At 45.4% G+C, this 23,173-nt stretch overlaps 1 protein-coding gene and 1 long non-coding RNA gene across 6 annotated transcripts in view; one reads left to right on the top strand and one right to left on the bottom strand.

Annotated features, from left to right (window-relative positions):
* The window catches only part of Tacc1 (transforming, acidic coiled-coil containing protein 1), a 101,873-nt gene extending 80,942 nt beyond the window's left edge, over positions 1 to 20,931 (bottom strand). Inside the window, exon 1 of one of the 5 annotated variants that reach the window (XM_017312859.2) lies at positions 20,869 to 20,931. Coding sequence is in view for 4 of the 5 variants with exons in the window: in XM_030243614.1 (XP_030099474.1) it covers positions 5,301 to 5,374 (74 nt within the window). In the remaining variant the exon portion in view is untranslated. Of the gene's footprint in view, positions 1 to 5,300; positions 5,540 to 6,000; positions 6,093 to 20,868 lie in introns of those variants that run through there. The other 4 variants (XM_006509146.4, XM_030243614.1, XM_030243613.1 and 1 more) reach the window with 4 other exon arrangements.
* Gm39144 lies at positions 20,678 to 23,016 on the top strand. Its single transcript, XR_870258.2, has 2 exons — positions 20,678 to 21,077; positions 22,774 to 23,016. It is a non-coding gene; the product is annotated as a predicted gene, 39144 (long non-coding RNA).
* Positions 23,017 to 23,173: the final 157 nt, after the last annotated feature.

Here is a 23,173-nt window from a genome sequence, read left to right on the forward strand (position 1 = left end):
ATACACACACTTGATCACATACACACACACTTGGTCACATACACACATACACTCTTGGTCACACACACATATACACTTGGTCACATGATCATACACACACTTGATCACACACACACACACACACTTGGTCACATACACACACATACACACTTGGTCACATACACACACATACACACTTGGTCACATACACACACATACATACTTGGTCACATACACACACATACACACTTGGTCTCACACACACACACACTTGGTCACTGACCTAGCCCATTATTCACTAAATCTCAAATGCAAAGATTGGTTCAGAAATGTCACAGGTGCACATCTTATATTTCAGACAGACAAGCTAATAAGAATGAGGTGATTATTTATAAATCATAGGCTCTGATTTACGTCATTTTCCAAAACCTCCCCCCACAAACCTCTCATCGTTCTTAGAAAAGCCACCATGGACATATTGCCGAAAGCAATCAGCCAGAGAAGTGGGGGTGAAGGGGGAGGGAGGTGTTTCAAACATCGCAGCAAACTATCCCACACCCACTCACAGGGTGCCTACCTTCTTGGTAGTCCTTTCCAGGAAATTACATGAAATAAAAATTCAGAGGTGGGAGATGTCAAGATGGCTCAGTGGGTAAGAGCACTGACTGCTCTTCCAAAGGTCCCTAGTTCAAATCCCAGCAACTACATGGTGGCTCACAACCACCTGTAATGAGATCTGATGCCCTCTTCTGGTGAGTCCGAAGACAGCTACAGTGTACTTATGTATAATAATAAATAAATCTTTGGGCTGGAGTGAGCAGGGCCAACCGGAGTGAGCAAAGTGAACAGAGGTCCTAAATTCAATTCTCAACAACCACATGAAGGCTCACAACCATCTGTACAGCTACAGTACACGCATATACATAAAATAAATCAATAAATCCTTAAAAAAAAACAACAGAGGTGGTTGAGTTGGTAACGCAGCTCAGTTGAGAGAGAACCTGATTGGCAAACCTGAGGCCTTGGGTTCAATTCCCAGCTCTGCATAAAACCAGGATTGGCCGTGCACACCTGTAACCCCAGCACTGGCGAAGCCAGGGCAGCTATTTCCCCAGAGTCCTAGAGTAAGCGTCCTCAATGCAGTGTCACAAGAATTCTAACCCAGGTGTGCCTGACCCCACAGCTGTCCTCAGTCCTCAAAGCCCCTAGGAATGAATGAATGAATGAATGAATGAATGAATCTCCTCCAGCTTTTTTGTTTGTTTTGTTTTGCTTTTCAAGACAGGATTTCTCTGCATGGCCCTGGCTGTCCTGGGCTCAGAGATCTGCCTGCCTCTGCCTTCTGAGGGCCAGGATTAAAGGTATGCACCACCAATGTCCTGCAAATTTTAAATTTTTAATTTTATTTTTTATATTTATTTGTTTGTTTGTTTGTTTGTTTGTTTTTGCCTGCTTGCACATCTGTGCACTCTGTGTGTGCCTGATGGGTTTGGAAAGCCAAAGGAGAATATCAGATTCCCAGCTTGGAGTTAGCAGTGTGAGCAACGGTGTGGGTCCTGGGAATCAAACCCAAGGCCCAGGGAAGAACAGTCAGTTCTCTTAACCACTAAACCATCTCTGCAGTCTGTCTCGAGCTTTTTACCCAAGCCCTGGGCTCAGAGAAGGTCAGCGGCTAGACTTTAAATCCTGATGACCTTGACCTCAAGCCAGGCGTTTGTTTCCATGCACGTCTCTGCTTCTTTGTATTTCTCAGCTGAGTTCTGGAAAAAGCTTTATCTGAAGGACAAACTGTGAACATTCTCAAAGACAGTTTCTCCCTCAAAAGAAAAACCGCCTTTGAGTGCATTAGTCACATGACTTTCATGCTAATGGGGACGTCCTTGATGTCAACGTTATCCAGGGCAGCCACAAATCCGACAGGAAGTCTGTGGGGACCATGTGAACAATGAGTCCTTGCTCTCTGACCCTGGAGAGACTTGTCACATGTGTGTCCACTCAGCCGCACTTGGGTTAAAAAGAATTCTTTTTGCTTATGAAATCTCATCTTTCTCAAGAGTCCATTTTTTCTCTCTTTTTTTTTTTTTCCTCTTGAAACAGGGTTTCTCTGTGTAGCCCTGGCTGACCTGGAACTTGTTCTGTAGACCAGGCTGGCCTCAAACTCACAGAGATCTGTTTGTCTCGGCCTTCCAAGTGCTGGGACTAAAGTCATGCCCCACCATGCCTGGCTTCAAAAGGGGTCTTTAAGTGGTCTTTAAGGGGTCTTTAATGGTCTCACGTGTCTGCTAAGGCTGCCTCACTGAGGAGAGCCCGTGCACTCTAATGAGACCAAAAGTCCCAGTCCTGAGTATGAAACCCAGAGCTAAGGCAAGCCTCTACCACTGACTCATGTCCTTCTTAATTGAAGTGAAGAGAGGCTGTTCCTAAGCAAACACCAAGGTTGACCGTCATTTGCATTAGTCAATTTTCGGCAAGTTTGGCCATACGTAGAAGGGACAGGAGGAAACTCCAGGGGAACAGCAAGACACTAGATAATTTAACAACTGCTGACATAACACCCCAGCAGCTGGACTCACGTGTACCTTCATTTCTTCAAATGCTGCCATTGAGTAGGTTCACTATTCACTTTCAAACTATGCAGTAAACCTGGCCACCGTTGGCAAAGAGCACTCAGCTTCCATCCTTGGCTGAGAGAATAGACTGTATGTACCAGATAAAACGGTTCACAGATTAAAAAAAAAAAAAAAAAAAAAAAAAAAAAGGTTGTGATTCATACAACCATCTATCAACCTCGGAGCAGCCTATGAAGCTGTTCCTACCATTCGGTTAACAAAGGAGGAAGTTGAGACCCTGAGACACTTAGAAATAGATAAAAGTCCCCCAGCTGTCAGGAAACAGACCCTGGACTTAGAGGCACAGCTATTCCCATCCCTCACAGACACACCCATCTGTCTGTGTGTGTCTCTGTGTGTGTGTCTGCACATCTGCGTCTCTGTCTCACTCAGACTAGTTTATTTTTATTTTATGAATATGAGTGTTTTGCCAGCATGTATGTATGTACACCACATTTGTGCCTGGTGCCCAAAGAAGTCAGAAGATGACGTCATTCCCCTGGAATGTTATGGAAGTTTCTGAACCACCCTGTTGGTGCTGGGAATTGAACTCAGATCCTTGGCAAAAGGAGTGCTCTTAACCACTGAGCCATCTCTCCAGCCCCTATTTTTCTTTCTTTTTGGTTTGTGTTTGTTTGTTTGTTTTGAGTCAGGGTTTCTCTGTGTAGTCCTGGCTGTCCTGGAACTCACCTTGTAGACCAGGCTGGCCTCGTACTCAGAGATCCGCATGCCTCAGTATCCTGAGTGATAGATTAAAGGTGTGTACCACCACCATCACCACTACCACTAGGCTTTTCTTTCTTCCTTTCTTTCTTTCTTTCTCTTTCTCTCTCTCTCTCTCTCTCTCTCTCTCTTTCTTTCTTTCTTTCTTTCCTTCCTTCCTTCTTTCCTTCTTTCCTTTCTTCCTTCTTTCTTTCTTCCCTTCTTTCTTTCTTTCTTTCTTTCTTTCTTTCTTTCTTTCTTTCTTTCTTAAGATTTACTTATTTATTTATTTTACGTATATGAGTACACTGTAGCTGTACCATCATGTGGTTGCTGGGAACTGAACTCAGGACCTCTGCTTGTTCCAGCCCACTCGCTTGCTCTAGCTCAAAGATTTATTTATTATCATATCTAAGTACACTGTAGCTGTCTTTAGACACACCAGAAGAGGGCGCCAGATCTCATTACGGATGGTTGTGAGCCACCATGAGGTTGCTAGGATTTGAACTCAGAACCTTCAGAAGAGCAGTTAGTGCTCTTAACCACTGAGCCATTTCACCAGCCCTTATGTTTGTTTCTTAAGAGTTTGGTTTGCTCAACAGAGGAATGGATACAGAAAATGTGGTACATTTACACAATGGAGTACTACTCAGCTATTAAGAGGAATGAATTTATGGAATTCCTAGGCAAATGCATGGACCTGGAGGGCATCATCCTGAGTGAGGTAACACAATCACAAAGGAACTCAAACAATATGTACTCACTGATAAGTGGATATTAGCCCAAAAACTTAGGATACCCAAGATATAAGATACAATTTGTTAAACGCATGAAACTCAAGAAGAACGAAGACCAAAGTGTGGACACTGTGCCCCTCCTTAGAATTGGGAACAAAACACCCATGGAAAGAGTTACAGAGACAAAGTTTGGAGCTGAGACAAAAGGATGGACCATCTAGAGACTGCCATATCTGGGGATCCATCCCATAATCAGCCTCCAAACGCTGACACCATTGCATACACTAGCAAGATTTTGCTGAAAGGACCCAGATATAGCTGTCTCTTGTGAGACTATGCCGGGGCCTAGCAAACACAGAAGTGGATGCTCACAGTCAGCTATTGGATGGATCACAGGGCCCCCAATGGAGGAGCTAGAGAAAGTACCCAAGGAGCTAAAGGGATCTGCAACCCTATAGATGGAACAACAATATGAACTAACCAGTACCCCGGAGCTCTTGACTCTAGCTGCATATGTATCAAAAGATGGCTTAGTCGGCCATCACTGGAAAGAGAGGCCCATTGGACTTGCAATCTGAATTCGACTCCAGGAGCCCACTTGCTGGAAAGCAAGCTGGCCTCCACATGTGCGCCCTGACACAAATAAATAAGCATAAAAAAATAATAAAGGTTTTTAAATAGTTGGAGGTAAAAAATGATGTATTTAGTATTTGGATATCAGGAAGCTGTTTTCCATTGAAAAGATGTTTTGTTTTGTTTTGTTTTTAAAGAAAGAAAGAAAGAAAGAAAAGCGTTGCTCTACCACAGTGTCTATCTCCTTCAAACTTGGGTTGAAGTTTGATGGAAATAAAGAGCCATCTCCAGCATACACTCGCGTGCGCGTGTGCACACTCGCGCGAACACACACACACACAGAGAGAGAGAGAGAGAGAGAGAGAGAGTTTGAACGGTTCCGACAGTTCTTTATCAACATGTCCCCCTCTCCCCACGCACAGCCAACTTTTACTACGCCCCGCGCCGAGTTCCTTAACGGTACTTGCTGTCCCCAGCTGTCGCTGTCCCGGAACAAAGCACTTACTGCAGCGACAATGCTGCCCTTCTCTGAGGTCATCATGAAACTCGCCGCAAACAAGAGGGAATTCTTGGGAGCCACAAGCGCCACATTCCCGTCCCTGGACCCCGCAGGCCCGGACCGGTCTCAGCGAGCACCCCCACCCTGTCCGGCACCCGTCCTGTCCCGGGTCCCCAAACCCCACGCCCTGCGCAGACTCACGCGACATCCACGGCTGTCGGGGGCGTCTCCCACGCGAGCCCCGGGCCGCGATCCTGGGAGTGCGAGCCGCCCATCACAGCCAGCCCACGGGTGACCTCGCAGGAGGCGGCGGGAGGAAGGGCCAGAAGCAGGGCGGGGCCGCAGCCACCTCCCGCCGGTCCGCCCGCCCGCTCGCTCTGGCTGCAACCAATGCAACCAACCAAAGCTTGGCTACTTCTGTCACCGTGTTCATCCCAACTAGCTGGGTTACTTGGGACAAGTTATTGCACCCTTTCTGAGCCTTGCTTTCTTCATCTGTAAAATAAGGGAGTGTGTTCACCGCTAAATGGGCACTTTGCCTTTGACGACCTTAGAAGGAACTCGTTTTTCCAAATCATAAGAGAGGGGAAGAAACAAAACAAAACAAGGCAGCCCTTTAAATCCCAGCACTGAGGCAGGTGGATCTCTGTGAGTTTGAGGCTTGCCTGATCTCCGCAGTAAGTTTCAGGACAGCAAGACCCTGTCTCGAAAAAAATAGAAACCAAAATAAAAAGTAAGGAGAAGGAAGAGGATGAGGAGGAAGAGAAAGAGGAAGAGAAAAAGAGGAAGGAGAGGGGAAGAAACTGCCTGAGGTCCGATTCTCCTTCCTTCAGAAGGAGTCTCACCCTCAGGCACGCCTCTGCACTTCTCTCCTCTCCAGCAGGCGGTGATGGCTTTTTACCTGGCACACTGGGAAGCCTTTTTCTGCTCACATCCGTCCATCTTTCCATCCCTAGTCAATCTCTTTCTATCACATAATTCTGTATCCTTCCAACACACCCTTTGGTATCTCCCTCTCTAGAACACCAGTTCCCTGAAGACAGCAGCGAACTTGTTTCTTGTCTGCTGTCCCGGAATGGTCTTGAATCCCTAATCTTTCGGCTCCACCTTCCAAGTGCGAATATTAATAAGTACGTGCCAGTGGATCCAGCTATTTGCTCTTTTGGTTTGGTTGGTTGGTTGGTTTCGTCTGGTTTGGTTTGGTGGGTTGTTTTGCAAAAAAAAAAAAAAGTCTTGCAAAGTTTACAAAAGACTGGCCTTCAACTGAGTTCTGATTTTTCAGAAGCCCAGGCCACTGTTAGAATGTAACTTTTTTTAATGACTAGAAGATTCTCGTTCTCCTGCCTCCTAGCCTAGTGTTTGTCTCCTACTTTACTAGTAATAAATACACACTCGTTGAACAAACCCATTAATTGCTGGGCCCACAGAACAGGGCCAAACATTAACTCTCATCTTGACTGGAAGCTATAGGAAAATAAAGTGTGTGGCTACTCTTTCATTTTTCTAGGAAGAATAAGAAAGCCTTACCTTTACAACAGATTTCTCTTGTGTGTCAAAGTAGTAACGACCTATCGTTTACCCTCCCTGCTCAACCGGAGAAGCCCTGAGGTCACAATGCTGACACATCTGAGGTGGGAAATAATTAATTAAAAGCATCATGAAGCTGGAACTGGGGTTTTTGTAACAAAGGTTTAAACAGCTGGAGAATCCAGCTGCAGGCAGGAGCCCATCTTGTAAAAGTCCAGGTTCTTCACAGTTGTGTGGAACTTCAGTGCCTTGGGGCTCAGCTCCTCCTCCTGGGAAGGTCTTCATTCTCTGTTGGGCCTGCCAAGGGAAATGGGAGGGATGGGGCAGGCAGCAGGCGGGAACCAGAAAGGTTCCTTCCCTGGGCTGATAAGATGGACTGTGGGAACCTTTATTTCTGTTAGTGCAGAAAGGCACAGAGCAGTGTCACTAAAGTGGTTTGAAAGGAAAAGGTGGGGCTGAAGGTGGAGCGCAGAATTAGCACTCTTGACTAGTATGTTTGAAACTATCTCTGATTCCTGGTACTAAAGAAGAAAAGAAGGAGGGGGATGAGAAGGAGGAGGAGGAGGAAGAGGAAGGAGAAGAAGAAGAAGAAGAAGAAGAAGAAGAAGAAGAAGAAGAAGAAGAAGAAGAAGAAGAAGAAGAAGAAAGGAAGAGGAGAAAGAAGAAGAAAGGAGGAGGAGGAGGAGGAGGAGGAAGAAGAAGAAGAAGAAGAAGAAGAAGAAGAAGAAGAAGAAGAAGAAGAAGAAGAAGAAGAAGAAGAAGAAGAAAGAGGAGGAGGAGGGAAAGAGGAGACTGACTGAATAGATATATAAATAAGGGAGGGAGGAAGGGAGGGAGGAAGGGAGGGAGGGAGGGAGAGAGAGAGAGAGAGAGAGAGAGAGAGAGAGAGAGAGAGAGAGAGAGAGAGAGAAAGGGAGAAAGGGAGAAAGGGAGAAAGGGAGAAAGAGAATAGGGAATCTGCTCTGTTGCAGAGACTGAGACAACCAGAGAGCAAAGACTCTATAAAAATAAGTGAATGACTGAGACCTGTGTCATGGTGCGGGGTGTTCATCCACAAGGTTGCCTTGTTTGTCTGGCTGCCCTGGCAGTTCACAGGAAAGGTTTGTGGGTAGCTGGATCTCCAGGGTCACGGGAGTGATGATAGGAAGGGGGCACATCCTGTCCTCAGGAAGGAGCTGATGAGAGCTCTTCAGGAAGCATGGCCAAGACAGATTGAGATCCCAGGATGCTCCGCAGCCCCCAGGATACACTTTGTGTCCCCACGGATGCAGAACCAAGACTCTTTATCTCTTGCTGGCACAGCCGTGGTCTTTCAGATCAGAACACGCTGTGGGATTGTCTGCTATCTCTGTTAAATGCGCCTTTGTTCAAATTCCTGTCTTTTTTTTTTTTTTTTTTATGCTTCAGTTAAAAACTAAGAGACATCAGCATCCCCAATGCAGGCATAGTTTGTGTGTGAGTGCAACTCTCTCTAAAACAGCTTGTGTCAAATGAGTATCAGGTTTCAGAAGACGTCACCCTGAGAAGTGATGCTGATCTCAAAGACTCAACATTTCACCTGGATATCATTTCCATGTTGATTTAAAAAAAAAACTTTAAATTTTTATTATTTTATGTGTATGAATATTTTGCCTGTGTGTATGTCTGAGCATCATATGCAAGCCTGATTTGAGAGGAGGCCAGAGAAGGCATCAGGCTTCAGAAACTGAAGTTACAAGTGGCTATGAGCTGCTGTGTGGGTGCTGGGAATCAAACTCAGGTCCTCTAGAAGGGCAGCCAATGCTCTTCACTGCTGAGCCATGTATTCTGCCCCTTACATGCCCATTTATAAAGGATAAAATTGCTTCATATTTTTAGAGTCACAGATTATTCTTTTTTTTTTTTTTTTTTTTAGACTATAAGTTCACTTTATTGCAGACCTGAGTTCCAGATTATTCTTGAAATCGAGCAGCGTGAATGTTCCAATGCCATCATTCTCTTTCAAAATACTTTGTGGCTATAAGTTGCTCGATCTTCCCATATGAGATTGGAAATACGCTTGTCAACTGTATTAAACTGTCAATTAGTCCAAGAAGTACTGACAATGGCAGATACTGAGGCTTCTAATGTAAGAACAGAGCATATGACTAGCCATTTTGTCTGCTTTCTTTAACACCTTGTCAAACTCTTCGTGCTTGAGAAATTTCAGCCTGTGAGGTTTTTTTTTTAATTTTTAATTTTATATTGTATTTACGTGTGTGTGTGCTTGTGTTTTTGTCTGCATGTATACAAATGTACATGTGAGTACCCATGGAGGCCAGAAGAGGGTGCTGGATTCCCATAACTGGAGTTATGGGTGGTCTTGAGCTACCTGATGTGGGTGCTGGAAGCCACATTCTGGTCCTCTGGAAGAGCAACAAGCACTTTTAACCACCGAGCCTCTCTCCAGCCCCAATCCACAGGTCTTGTACATCACTGGTAAGACTCATTCTAAGTATTTGATTCTATTAGAGATGGGGTTATTTTTTTATCATTTTTTTAAAAGTTAATTTATCTTATGTATATAAGTACACTGTCACTATCTTCAGACACACCAGAAGAGGGCATCAGATCTCATTACAGATGGTTACGAGCCTCCATGTGGTTGCTAGAATTGAGCTCAGGACCTCTAGAAGAGCAGCCAGTGCTCTTAACTGATTAGCCATCCTTTTGGATTCTAAATAGTAGTTGCTAGTAAGATACAATTGATATCTTGCTAGCATCACTCATCTTAGTCCATAGGATGAAAATAGAAGCGTCAAGTCCAACTCCTTGGGTAGAGCACAATGAGAATGGGTGATGAGAATGACGGGTGGGTCCCGTTTTCCTCCCTTCGGTTTCCCCTGCTGGTTAGAATAGAATAGCGGACTATAAGCATCCATGTTTACTCTCAAGGTAGAAGCAGATGCTGAGGGGAAGTAACCTGAACTTGTGAAACCCTGAAGTCCCTAGCTTGCCCACTATTTCCTTATGTGCAAAGAAAAATAAACATATATCATTTACCCGTTGTTGTCTTGAATTTCTATAACATTTGGGCAAGTCATTAAAGACTCCGATCGTTCATTTGGGAGAAGAATTCCATTATTATACAGACAAAAGGCCCAGGACCTGGAATAACTATTCCTTACCAGCCCTCCCAGCAACCACTCCATCCTGCTCTATACACAGAGGTTTAATGGACACTAGCTTAACACTTCAGCTGCAGCTGAAACTGTCTGGAAGTCTCCTGAGCCATCAATATTGTCAGCGTTCCCCACAAGCCTGTGTATCAAAAGCTTCCTCCCCATCCAGCGGCTACACTGTGAGAGACTAGACTGTGAAACTAGGGAGTGGGCTTAGCTGGAGAAAGTTCTCTGAGGGCAGGCTCTCGGGGTGGGTTCTCAGAGGCTCACCTTCACCCACTTCCTGTTTTCTGGGGAGTCCTTCTTGCCATTATGACCCCCACTGCGGGGAGCTAACCCCCTGAAACTCTGAGCCTTAAGTTGTTTATATCGGTTACTTTGGTCACAGTGACGAGGAAAGTCATACTATTGAAACATTGATGCTCGAAATGCTTCAGGTGGGCTGAGATGCTCGGGACAGGAGAGCTGACGTGAGGGATGAAGCCCGTGGATGCTTCTAATGACCCACATACCACACCTGCTGGTGTCTACACGCTTCCAAACTGCAGGGGGCGCACCTGCAGACGGGACCTTCCATTCCCTTTTGCCATCCTATAAAGCCCCAAGACCCCCCACAGCGCAGGTGCACAGTCTCACTTCCCGGGAGAGACCGCAGCCTTCGGCTGTTCTGATTAAGGAACACTGCTGCCTCTGGAGAACCCTGTCTTAATTTCATTTCCATGTTGCACAGTCCCTATCTCACAACTGTCCCCAATCCTAAACAACTGGAGGATGCTTTGCTCTAGAGTGGCTTTTTTCCCTCTTGACATAACATAATCATCCCATTCTTATTTTGGAGTTGAGAGCATCTTGGCCAGGCACGTTGGCTAACTGCACAGAACACTTTTGGAGGTAACACTGTCGGTGGTAATTGCGTGGGAACTACTGGCACTCCCTAGTAGGAAAAGGGAAGGTCACAGTCCATCACCTGGACTCTAGTTGAAAAAAAAACCCAGCCTGCCTCCATCTTGGGCTTGAAAGCCATCTTATAGTAAGTTCATTCCTCTTTATGATTAAATCTCTGTTTCTTAAGGATTGGGCTATGCCCCACCTATAACCTTAACTACAAATGGTTCTGTGCTGTCCAGTAGACAGAAACCGTGTCTTTGTTTCAAAACATTGTTATGACCGTCTTACAACCCTACCTCTGTTTCAAAATGTTACCATAACCAACCACCTTGTTATGCTACTTCTGTAACCATGCCTACTTGCCTTCCACAACCCCCATTTGCAAACCCCCTACTCCTGAACTATTCCAAAAAAAACAAAAAACAAACAAAAATAAATAAACAAAAGCCCGGCATAGTGGCACACGCCTTTAATTCCAGCACTCGGGAGGCAGAGGCAAGCAGATTTCTGAGTTCAAGGCCAGCTTGGTCTACAAAGTGAGTTCCAGGACAGCCAGGGCTAGACAAAGAAACCTTGTCTGGAAAAACCAAAACAAACAACAACAACAAAACAAAACAAAACAAAACAAAACCCTTATCTTGCCCATGTTCAATGCTGATCTCCTGAACCTAGGGAAAACAGCCAGTGTACATGAATAAAAAAACAAAAAACCCTTGCTTTAATTAATTCGGCCCCGATGGTTTGGGCCAGTGGTCGTTCTCCTTGAAGCTTTGGGATTAACACAGCCCATCACTGCCTCTGGCTCCTCCCCAGCTGCAGGGGATCTTGGGAGATGTATAGAAAGAGGAAGATAACTGATAAGGGGGACTCCAAGATGCATCTTCTCTGAGTCTATTGTCTACAAAATGGGATGAGACTTTGGAGTGACAACTGGTTTGAGAACACCCACACCCCTGTAAGTAATCAGTCACCATACTCCGTCAGCAAGCTCAAAACGTTCATTGGCTCATTAAGTTCGAATCCGATGGGACGGCTCCCTGTTTAGAGTTGTCTGGGGTTGTGAGAGAATCCAGGCACTCTAAGTGACCTGGCCTTAAGCAAAGAGGCCAAGGAGCAGGGCAAGAACAAAACCAGCCTCTCACCACCAGCCGGGAATTGGAGACAACCTGACTGGAGACAGTCTGACTGCAGTCGAATAGCACAGATAGCCCGGTTAACTAAAGCGACTCCTTCAGCTCGTTAACTAAAGCACTCCTTTATGGTCCAGGACCTTAAAAAAACCTCGCCCTTCTTCAGAAACCTTTAGGAGTTTATACCTTTAAAGAAACAAATGTAGGTTATGAAAGAGGATATAAAGCCAGCCATGGTGGCTCACACCTTTAGTCCCAGCACTCAGGATGCAGAGGCAGGTGAATCTCTGAGTTTGAGGCCAGCCCGGTCTATAGAGTGAGTTTCAGAATAGTAAGGCTATACAGAGAAATCTTGTCTGAACCCCTACTCAAAAAGAGGACACAAAACTAATTGTTTTTCTAGCTCTAATTCTTTCACGGATTTTTTTGGGGGTGGGGGTGGGGATTAGGTGATGGATAAGTGCATAACATATTTTACACCAAAAGTGTTAAATTTAATGTGGTTCCATTTCAAATGCCAATTCTAACTGTATATAAAAGTTCATTGAGGGGGCTGGAGAGATGGCTCAGTGTACCGACTGCTCTTCCAGAGGTCCTGAGTTCACATCCCAGGAACCACATGGTGGCTCACAACCATCCTTAAAGGGATCTGATGCCCTCTTCTGGTGTGTCTGAAGAGAGCAATGGTATACTCATATACATAAAATAAATAAATCTCTTTTTTTTAATAGTTGATTAAAAGTTTATTGAGTTGTATAGACCTTGGGTCTGGTTAGTTTTGGTGGGTGATGTTCTTATTTATTTACAAATTGTGGTTTATAATAAAGTTTGCTTTTTAAAAAAAAAAATCAAAAACAAGGACAAAACAAAGAAATGACAACTAGTAACTTTTTCTGGAGACTGAAGCCCCTTCCCTCAGACACGGAGATTCCTGTCCTCGTGTCTGTGGCAATGGACTTCTTTCCTGAAGGAAAATCTGCCTCAGCCTTCCTCTCAAATGACCGACCCCCTTCACTCCTTCTGCAATAACCTTATATTTTGGTGCCAAAACTCAGGAGAAAGGTGTCATGGGAACAGATCTCCCTGCGCCGTTTTCCAATCTTTGCCTCTTTAACCCCTCTATCCATTCCCGGGACTTTCTTTAGCTGAGAGCTGGAGGGGTAAGCCAGGGGACCATCTCGTGGGAGGGGCTTCCTTAGCCCACCACCACACTCTGCCAGGCAGCACCAGCTCTTCCCCTCCATCACTAGCAAGACCGCCTCGCCCTGCCTAGCAACCTCCTCACCTAGCGCTCCGGAGGCGGCTGCTCCTCACAGTGGACAGGGCCAAGACTTGCCGTTTGTGCCTTCATTCGATTGGTCTAAGAGATCTACAGATACTCAGGTTTTCAAATCTCCAAAAATGGTGAGTTTCCCATTTTTCTCCACAGTTGGTTTGTAGCCTATTTCAATTTTTGAGTCCCCTCCCTCGTCTCTGAACAAACAAACAAACAAAAAATTAACCTGCAGACTCCAAACAATTCTCTGCAACCTGAGACAATGTCTTCAGCCATATTTCTGCATGATGCAGTCCCTACCCCGCAACCCCAAATCAAGCTCTTAGGCAGTTTGCCAGAAAACACACTTGCCTGGGAACTTCATAATAAAATTTAAAAACCAATGAGAAGTTACCCCTTCTTTCTAACACTGGCTCTACATTTGGCCTTCACGGGGGGGCCCCCAAGCCTAGGTAAGCTCTCTACTTGGAGAAATAAATGTCCTACCTGTTTCTACTAAGGGGACACTTTGATTTCATATAACCCTGTGTGTGTGTGTGTGGGGGGGGTTGTTTGTTTGTTTGTTTTGGGTTTTTTTGGTTACAGTTTATAATTATTTTCGTGTAATTATGTATATGTCACTTCTGATGTTATATGTAGGTATGGCAATTGCTTTCATGTAATGTTCTTTCTGTGTTATGTCCTAAAAACAATCTAAATACCAAAATCAGTGCACACTTTGCTTATCCATCTTTTTAAATATATTGAGCACTATGCTTGGGATATGCCTAATTCTAAGAGGTGTGTTCATGTATGTATGTGACTGTGTGTACATGTATGCACACGTAAACATACATTTTGCTTAGATTTAGTTATTTTATATGCCTGAGTGCTTGGCTGACTGTATCACATGCATGCCTGGTCCCCCAGAGGCCAGCAGAGGGCATCAGGTTCCATGGAACAGCAGTTACATCTGATTGTGGGCCACTGTTGGGGTACTAGGAGTTGAACCAGGTCTTCTAGAAGAGCAGACAATGTTCTTTAGTGCTAAGCCATCTCTCCAGCTCATGGGTAAAGATTTTAAAGATGACTTCATTCTGCTAAAAAGGAGAGAAGTTTTACAAGGCTCTTATCCTTGTCAAACTGCACAAAACTTAAAACCAAATAATGGTCATTTAAAACCCATCTAACAGGGCTGGAGAGATGGCTCAGTGGTTAAGAGCACTGACTGCTGTTCCAGAGGTCCTGAGTTCAAATCCTAGCAACCACATGTTGGTTCACAACCATCTGTAACAAGATCTGACTCCTTCTTCAGGAGTGTCTGAAGATAGCTACTGTGTACTTATATATAATAATAAATAAATAAAATCTAACTCCTTAAGATATACAGAGACATTTTAAAGTCTGCAGATAATCCTAATTATTTGATTATATCATAACTTATATCCTACATTTCCTTTTATAACATATTGGGGATAATAACTTATTCTGTACTCTAAGACTTAACATGCTTGGCTTGTATATGTGCCTGTTATATATTTAAGATTCAATGCACATGTTTTCCCTCTTGGAAAGCTGGGGAGATGGCTCAGTGATTAGGAACATGCATTGCTCTGGGTTTGAGTTTGGTTTCCAGCACCCATGTTTTGTGGATCACAACCTTTAATTGTAGTTCTGGGGAGATCCAATGTCTCTGGCTTCCTCTGGCACACACAAACACACACACACACACACACACACAGAGAGAGAGAGAGAGAGAGAGAGAGAGAGAGAGAGAGAGATTTAAAATAAAATAATTAAAACAATAAACAAAATATAGTCGTTTTATTGAGAAAAAAATGGTGTTTCCAGTGTTTTATAAACAAGGGGAGACATAAATTCATAAATATAAAATATGTGTTTTTTAAGATGTTAGGTTTTTAAAAAGATTGTATTTATTTATTTTATACAGATGAGTGCTCTATCTGTATGTACATATACATGGCAGAAAGGGCATCAGATCCCATTACAGATGGTTGGGAGCCACCATGTGCTTGCTGGGATTTGAACTCAGGACCTCTGGAAGAGCAGTCAGTGCTCTTAACTGAAGAGCCATCTCTTCAGTTCTAATATATATATATATATAATATTATTGGTTTTCTTGAGACAGGGTTTCTCTGTGTAGCCCAGGCTGGCCTCGAACTCAGAAATCCGCTTGCCTCTGCCTCCCAAGTGCTGGGATTAAAGGCGTGCACCACCACGCCTGGCTCAAAATATATTTTTTAAAGAAGCTTTCAAAAAAGGAGGGGGTGGGAATGCTTTTGGGTGAGAAAGGATTTCATGTGGTAAAATAATATTTTATCTGAAAGTAAAGGATTGTCCCAGAGTGGAAATAGACAGAGAACAAACTCGAAGGCACGCCCTAAGAGGGGAGCCACTGATGGTCAGTAGCTTCTGAGGCACTTAGTTAAGTGACACTTTTTTTCAGGTGTTGCCCCTGGCAGATTGACCACACTCCAGTAGAAGGCACCATGGTCAACAGAAGCTAGGCTCGAAAGGTAATCTACACATCTCACTTTCACTAGAAAGTAAAACTTCTCTGCAGGTCTGCTTGAGGACTCCTGTAATTACAGTAGTTGGGCAGTTGAGGGGCAAGGACTGTACATTTGGGGAACAGTCCTGGGGTGGGGTGTCATGGTGCACAGATGAGAGGGGACTTTCCATTTCCATGTGTTGAATCAAGGGGTTGCCATTAGCAAGGTGCCCTTGGATTTGGTCTTGGCTTATTCCAAAGATTAAACACAGCCAAGTGGTTGTGCTTTTTCTGTCCTAGAAGTCGTGTGTGTGTGTGTGTGTGTGTGTGTGTGTGTTATGTGTATGAGTACGTGTGTGTTGTGTGTGTGTGGGGGGGGGGGTTTACATGCTTGCCTGCATCAACCTTTTTGGTAGAGTTTCTAGACAAACTCCTTTGTTTAAGGACAATTCTACCAAAACGCCCTTCTTAACGTCCCACCAGCCATCTTCTGTGGGGGCTAAAATTTGCAAGGCCAAATTCTGCCCCCTCCCATAGTCCTTATTCCCTATTTTAAGGTGATGTAAATGTCACATCGGAGTGGCGGTTCCCAAGAGAGGGCAAGCCCTGGAGACCTGGGACCCTGCTTTCCTGCCTGCTGCCCTCACTCAGCTTTTCTGTGTCAGGAGAAAGACAGAAAGCAATTTCTAAGGTGTCTTTTGGGTTCTGTTTTCGGTGTGTGTCAGCCCTGTAGCCACCTGTGTCAAGCACAGTGCGCCCTTGTGTGACTTATAGGGGTAGTTCCCTAAGCAGCCCCCTTTCTTGTGCCCATACCCTATTTTCAGGGACAGCATCTGCCTGTAACTCATCCACCCAAGCACTTGGGCTGTTACTTCTCAGGCTGAGGGACCTGTAGCAGCTGCAGACCTCACTGCCAGTCCCATTAGCGTTGTCCTGAGGGAGGGAGAATGGAAGCAGTTGTCACTATGACTTGATTTTTTTTATTCAACAATTCTGACTTCATCACCCCACTGGAAAGTCACAGAACAGACAGCAAAACCCAGGAGGTGGTCAAGAACCCAGCCTCATCAGTGGGAACTTAGTCTCTCAGACCTGTTTCAGCAGTAGTGCCTGAGATTCTTGAAGCCATTTAAGGCTTTTTTCAGATTGGACAGGTATGAGCCTTGAGAGCTGACAGCTGCTTGCTTGCTAAATACACCCAGGCCTTTCTTCCTTTTTTTTTAAAGATATATTTATTTAATTTTATATACATGAGTACACTGTAGCTTTACAGATGGTTGTGAGTCTTCATGTGGTTGTTGGGAATTGTATTTAGGACCTCTGCTCGCTCCCGTCAACCCTGCTCGCTCTGGCCCAAAGATTTATTTATTCTTATACATAAGTATACTGTAGCTGTCTTCAGAAGAGGGCGTCAGATCTCATTATGGGTGGTTGTGAGCCACCATGTGGTTGCTGGGATTTGAACTCAGAACCTTTGGAAGAGCAGTCAGTGCTCTTACCCACTGAGCCATCTCGCCAGCCCCCAGGCTTTTCTTGCATCTAGCATCTGTGCTAGCACGGGCAGTGGTGTGTGCTAGCACGGGCAGTGGTGGCTAGCTCGTGAGGCCATCCCAGGGGATGAGCAGTGGGTGCTCATGTGAGTTCTGCAGGCTCTGGAAGCTCATTCTAGGAGCCCAGGAAACAGAGTAAGACAGTCAATCACTCCTCCAGCAGCTGGGTGGGCAGGCAACCAGCATGCTCCCTCCGTCTTCAGTCTTCTTTAGACTGAGGACCTCAGCAGCTGGCTGCAGCTGGTGCGGTTCTCGGGCTGCTGGGCAGGTGGCTGGCAAGACCAGGGTCAGCTGCCAGCAATTATGGAGCCGGTAATGATTAGCCAGAAAGTCAAACTGGAAAATTCCAAAGGTCCCGTGCTGAAGACAAACATAACAGATCCTCCAGTCCTGCTTCGCCACACTCTCATCTGCTCCAGTTTCCAACTCTTCCTGTCCACTTACGTTTCTTTGAGGTCTCCAAGACTAAGGGACGAGGCTAAGGAAGAAAGTCTCTTCCTTGGTAATTTCCAGGGCTGAAGATGAAGAAACATGGAGGTGTTCCCCTCACTTCCCATCTCCGTGAACGTCAGGTAGACTGGAATAAACAATCAATTTTCTCTCTCCCTCACTTTCAGTCATTAGACTATGGCCTTCCCCCAGTGACTAATGGAGTCCCAAATATGTGCTATGATATCTTGTATTATTTGGAGGGGAGTAGGAAGCCAAAGAGACCTTTATTCCCAAATCCTTAGAAACTCATCCCAGGTGGAGAGATGGCTCCATGGTTAAGAGTCCTGGCTGTACCTCCAGAGGACCCAGGTTTGATTCCCAGCACCTACACAGTGGCTCATAAGAATCTATAACCCCAAGGGGATCTGGATTGTGATGCACAGATATACATGTAGGCAAATTGCCCATAAACAAAATTTTTAAACAAAATAAAATGATTAAAACAAACAAAAAACCCTCCCCCTGTATAGCTAATTTCTAGGGAAACAATTTGATGGTTGCTATAAACACACTCTGGTGTGGGAGGGTAGGGGAGGAAGGGAGAGGGAGGGAGGGAGAAGGAAAGGAAGGGTTTTGATATTAAGAGGATTAATTTGGGATTTGGGGCTCTGATGGTGTAAGGTATAGAGCTGGGCTTAGCTGGAGCTTTCTCCATTTTATCGTGCAGTGCACTGGTTACTTTTCTGTGCTGTGTTAAAATACCACCACCAAGGCAGCTTTGTACAGAGAATGTCTTGTGTCTGTATGGATGTGGTACCTGTCAGTAAAAATCTGATGGCCCATCCAGCTTATGCAGGAAATAGGAGGTGGGACATCCGGGAGGCAGAAAGGATTCTGGGAGAGAGCCAGGTAGGATATTCATCTGGAGGATGTGCCGAGGGGGACATTTGGTTCCTGAGCACAGGTAACCAGCCACATGGCACCATGTGGATTAGAATAAATGCATTTTTTAAAGTTATGCTCTATTCAGAGAAGAGCCGGCTATGTTGCCAAACTTTTGTAACTCATGAGCTACCCTGTTTCTTTAAAAATGAGCTACATATAGCTCTTGAAATTTTGTATCCCAGCTTGAAATCCTAGAACTATGAGTGGTTTTACTAAAAGCATTTACTTGCTGGGGAAAAGCGAAAGAACACACACAAACACACACACCCCAATAAACAAAACAAACCAAAACCCCACATTTTTTTGGTTATGCATTGTGCTGAAGAGAAACTGGCTGCCATGTGGCAGAACTAAAATGTGAACCCCAAGCCTGAATGCAAGACTCAGTTTGCTATCATTAAATCGTAGTATCCAGGGATGAGCATGGAGCTGGGTCAGTGGTTAAGTGTTTGCAGAGCAGTCATGTGACCCTGTGTTCTCTCTCTCTCTCTCTCTCTTTCTCTTCCCCCCCCCCCCAAAGCAGCGAGACTCAGTGCTGGCCCTTGCAATCTTAGCACAGGATCACAAGTTCAAAAACTGTCCTAACTCCACCTGTTCCAGAGCTCATTTCCTCCCATAGAACATTCTGTCTTGGCTCTGTGACCCATCAGTCCAGTCTTTTCTCAAGAGTTGTCCTTTACAAAAACACAAAGAGCCACCATACCACAGTCCCTCCCACTTCTGTCAGACAGGGGACAGGCCTTCAAGACCAGCCAAGGTCTGGAGGCTCAGACAAACAGGTTGGGTGCTCATGAGCCAGCCACACAGGGTCTCCCCTTTTCTTTAGATTCCTCACCAGCAGAGACAGCCTGTGCCTCCCAGGACTTTGGTGAGGACGGTATGAACTGCCCTGTGTGGTTGCAGCTCTGCAAACCAGCTCGTCCAGAGCAGTCATCTGCAGCACAGGCAAAGTAGCACGTGCTCAGGTCAATAGCTCTGGAAAGGCTCAGAACTCCCTCTCACCAGAGAACCTTTCCTTCAAGCAAGAGAACGACGAAGCTCCTAGGCTGGAACTTAAAAGGGGAGGTTGCGGGCACCAGATGCCTGGGCCTCCATATTGAACTCCTCCACAACTAGTTGAAACACAGTTGGCATTTTGTCTAGGCTCCGCCCCACAACTACCTGGCAACAGCCAGGTATGCCTGACTCACTATAAAAGCAAGCTCTCTCTCTCTCTCTCTCTCTCTCTCTCTCTCTCTCTCTCTCTCTCTCTCTCCCTTCCCCTCCCCTCCCCATGCCCCAAATATATTATATTCTATACTCTACAGTCGTGTGTCTGGTCCCTCAGGGGGAAGGGATGCCTCAGCATGGACCCACAGAGGCACCCCCTTCCCTCACACCATATGGCACCTCCACCAATCATATTCCTTCCTTCCTTATCTTTTTATAAAACACAACAGAACCCAGGATCAAACCCCGAGGTTCCTAGTTTCTGAACTCAGCAGTAGGGACATGAGACCCAGGTGGCTCCTCTACCATCTACTGTTCCGCCAGCCTGATCGGGTCACCTGTAAGCCAGAAATGATGGTGATGGCGCCGGTCACTTTTAGGCTATCTCCTGGCATATGGAGAGAGTCATTTGGTACTTCCTGATAACCAGTCGTAGGTTCCCTTAGTTAAGTCCCCTTCCTCATTTAGTTCGCCTGCCAGAGAACAAGGCGAGGTGATGTGTGGCTAAACAGGCAAAATGAGATAACGAGCAGAGAGCTGCAGGAATCCGGAGAAAGGTATCAAGAAGGCTGCTTACATTTTCTTCCTACCCCCTCCGCTGCGGGAGAAGGCACCCCGAGTTCACTGGGCCAGTTCAGACTAGGTGTATAGCCACAGCCTGTCAAATGAATGTCACTAATAAGGCAAGGCACACGTAGGCAACAGATTAAACCACAGATGCTCTAGACAGTGCCTGTCCATGAACACAGCCCTGGTTCTACATCCCCATACCTAATGGACCACCTCGGGGCACACTGACCGACCCCGGACCACGAATGGGAGGAAAAGGATCGTCCTCCGGGCCAGCAACACGCAAGATTCGGGCCTGGGGGAACAGGCAGGCTCTGGTTTCTCAGGGACCCTTCTAGCCAGTCACTTCTCCAAATCTGCTCACAGCTGGCGGAATTTAGGGATGCTTTTTGCCAAGTCAGACACTAGGGGGAAGCAGGGATCAGAGGAGACACCTTCAGCTCATACAATCAGCTCACACAATTTATTTCCTAGAGTTTGGCCAGTAACGCTTTCTACTCAAACAGCGTTTTGAAAGCGCTGTCACCTTTCCCGAGATTGCCGTCCAGCCACCCACGCTAGTGGGACGCTGCGGAACGCAGTGAAACGCCCCCAGTGCACAAGGCTCCTACCTGTCCGTTGCCGCCGCCCGCTTTGCACCACCTGCTGCGAGGACTGGCTGGCCCACTGGCTCTCCCTCCTCCACCAGCGCTTGGGCACCGGGAAAAGGATGTTTTGTAACTTTTGGCTAGAACTTCCAGAGGCCGAACAGGAAATGTCCTCTGGGACATGGAACTCAAGGAGTAATCTCGGGTCTTCCTGGAAGCCACTTGCAACAACGGTCTGGCATTTAAATCGCTTTCCCTCTCCCTCCCCTTCCCCCCTCACCTTCTTCTCCCCTCCCCCTCTCTCCCTCCTCCCTTTTCCCCCTGTCTCTCTCTGTCGTGTACTGAAAACATTTTCCTCTGGGTAAACTTGGCTCCAGAACACTCTCCTTGTGAGAGACTTTCTCATGTTGCAAAATTTAGTTCTAAAAATAAATAAATAAATCCAGAGCTTCCTGAACTTTTTACTGGGAACATTTTTTTTTTTTTTTTGGATAGATTTTTTTTTCCCCCCTGACCCTTTAGATTCCAAGAAAATACACGCCCACGTCCCTCTTATTGGTTCCAGCCCTCTTTCTTTCCGGAGATAAAACAACAGCAGCTGGTAGAGAACAGCCTTTTAACTGTGGGCGCCCAGCTGAGCCCTCTCCTGCTGGGGCGACCACCCTGTAGCCTGTGTGGAGCGCAGAAAGTCGTGCCCAAGGAGGGTCATTATGGACAGAACTGGTTACCTTTCCCAACTGGAAACCTTTAGAACAGTTGCTCCTGCAGGGAAACTCAGCAATTCTGAGCTGACTGGGGGTGTCTGCAGTCAGGACATGGGCTGTCTTGTCTGTTCTTTGTTTTAGCAGAAAGCAGGTAATAAACTAATAATAAGCAAGACTATAAGAAAAGGTATTTTTAACAGTTCATCAGGTTAGAGGTTTTTCTTTAGGAGAAATTTTTATTAAATGTATTTTAAGGCTATTAAAAACTGTAATGTGTGGCAATGAAATTTAACCCCCATTATTAAAAGTATTTAATTAGGGGCGGGAGAGGTGGCTCAGTAATTAAGAGCACTTGCTGCTCTTAGGGAGGATTCTGGTTTGGCTTCCAGCACCCACAAGGTGGCTCACAACTGCCTGAAACTCCAGTTCTAGAGGATATAGTGCCCTCTTCTGGCCATTTGGGGCACTGCACACACCATGCACAGATAAACATTCATGTAGGCAAATATCTATTTAAAAAATCGTTGAAAAACTAATTAAGTACCTATTCTATATTCTAATATATGGAACCACAGCAGTGAAATAGACATAGAGAACACTCATTTTATTTTTTATTCTCAAATGATCTCAAGAGCCACACTCTGAAAAGCAGTAGACAGAGACTATCAGATAACTAAACACCAGACAAGCCAAGTTTTAAAACATGGCTTCTGTGTGTAGCTGTGATAGAGTGTGAACTTGGCATGTTCGCCACCCCAACCCAATCCCAGCACACACACACACAAATAAATAAATAAATAGAAAGATGGCTTCTGTCCCAATTTAAGGACAAAGCTCTAATTCTATTGACTTAAAGATATACAGCTCTTAGGGCTGGGGAGATGGCTTGGCAGTTAAGAACACAGGCTGCTCTTCCAGAGGATCCAGGTTCAATTCTCAGGGCCCATGCGGCAGCTCACAACTGTCTGCATCTCCTGTTTCAGGGTATTGTACACCCTAACACAGACATACATGTGAAGTGGAAATTTCTAGTTTCTTTAACAACTAAGTGTATCACGTAATGTTTTTCTGGAAGGTGTCTTATGAGAGGCTGTGTGATGTTTTGCTGGAAACAGACTCTTGAGAGGGTGTGTGATGTTTGGAAAGAATATTAATGGAGCCCCACCGACAGGGAGAGGACACCCTTGCAATGCCTCACTGGTCTTCGCTGGTCTTCCCTTCGTAGAGAGAAATGAACCAGAGAACTTCTCATGCTACTCCAGTGGATTTTTGGCCACTTCTGATGATTCACGCGGATTTGGCAGAGCCAGGTTGCTTCAGCTGGATCTTGACATTACAACTGATTCGTGTTTGTTTGCTGTTGAACTGGACTGCTGGTCTCCTAACAACGAAGAGTGGGATTTTCCCCCAAGGAACTACTGCTAAGCAGGCCCACAACCCTGCTTTCCTATTAAACTTCTTTCCCCCACTTCTGGTCAGTGCGTGGGTTGAAGCACTTAAGAACCCCAAGTAGGTTTTGAAAAAAATCTAAGCCTACATACATGTAGGCAAAAAACAAAAATAAAACAAAGCAAAATAAAAAAACAAACAAGAAAACTAGTACACATTAAGTGAAATATATATTT

The sequence above is a fragment of the Mus musculus genome, chromosome 8 (genome assembly GCF_000001635.26).
Source record: "Mus musculus strain C57BL/6J chromosome 8, GRCm38.p6 C57BL/6J".
Taxonomy (NCBI): Eukaryota; Metazoa; Chordata; class Mammalia; order Rodentia; family Muridae; genus Mus; species Mus musculus.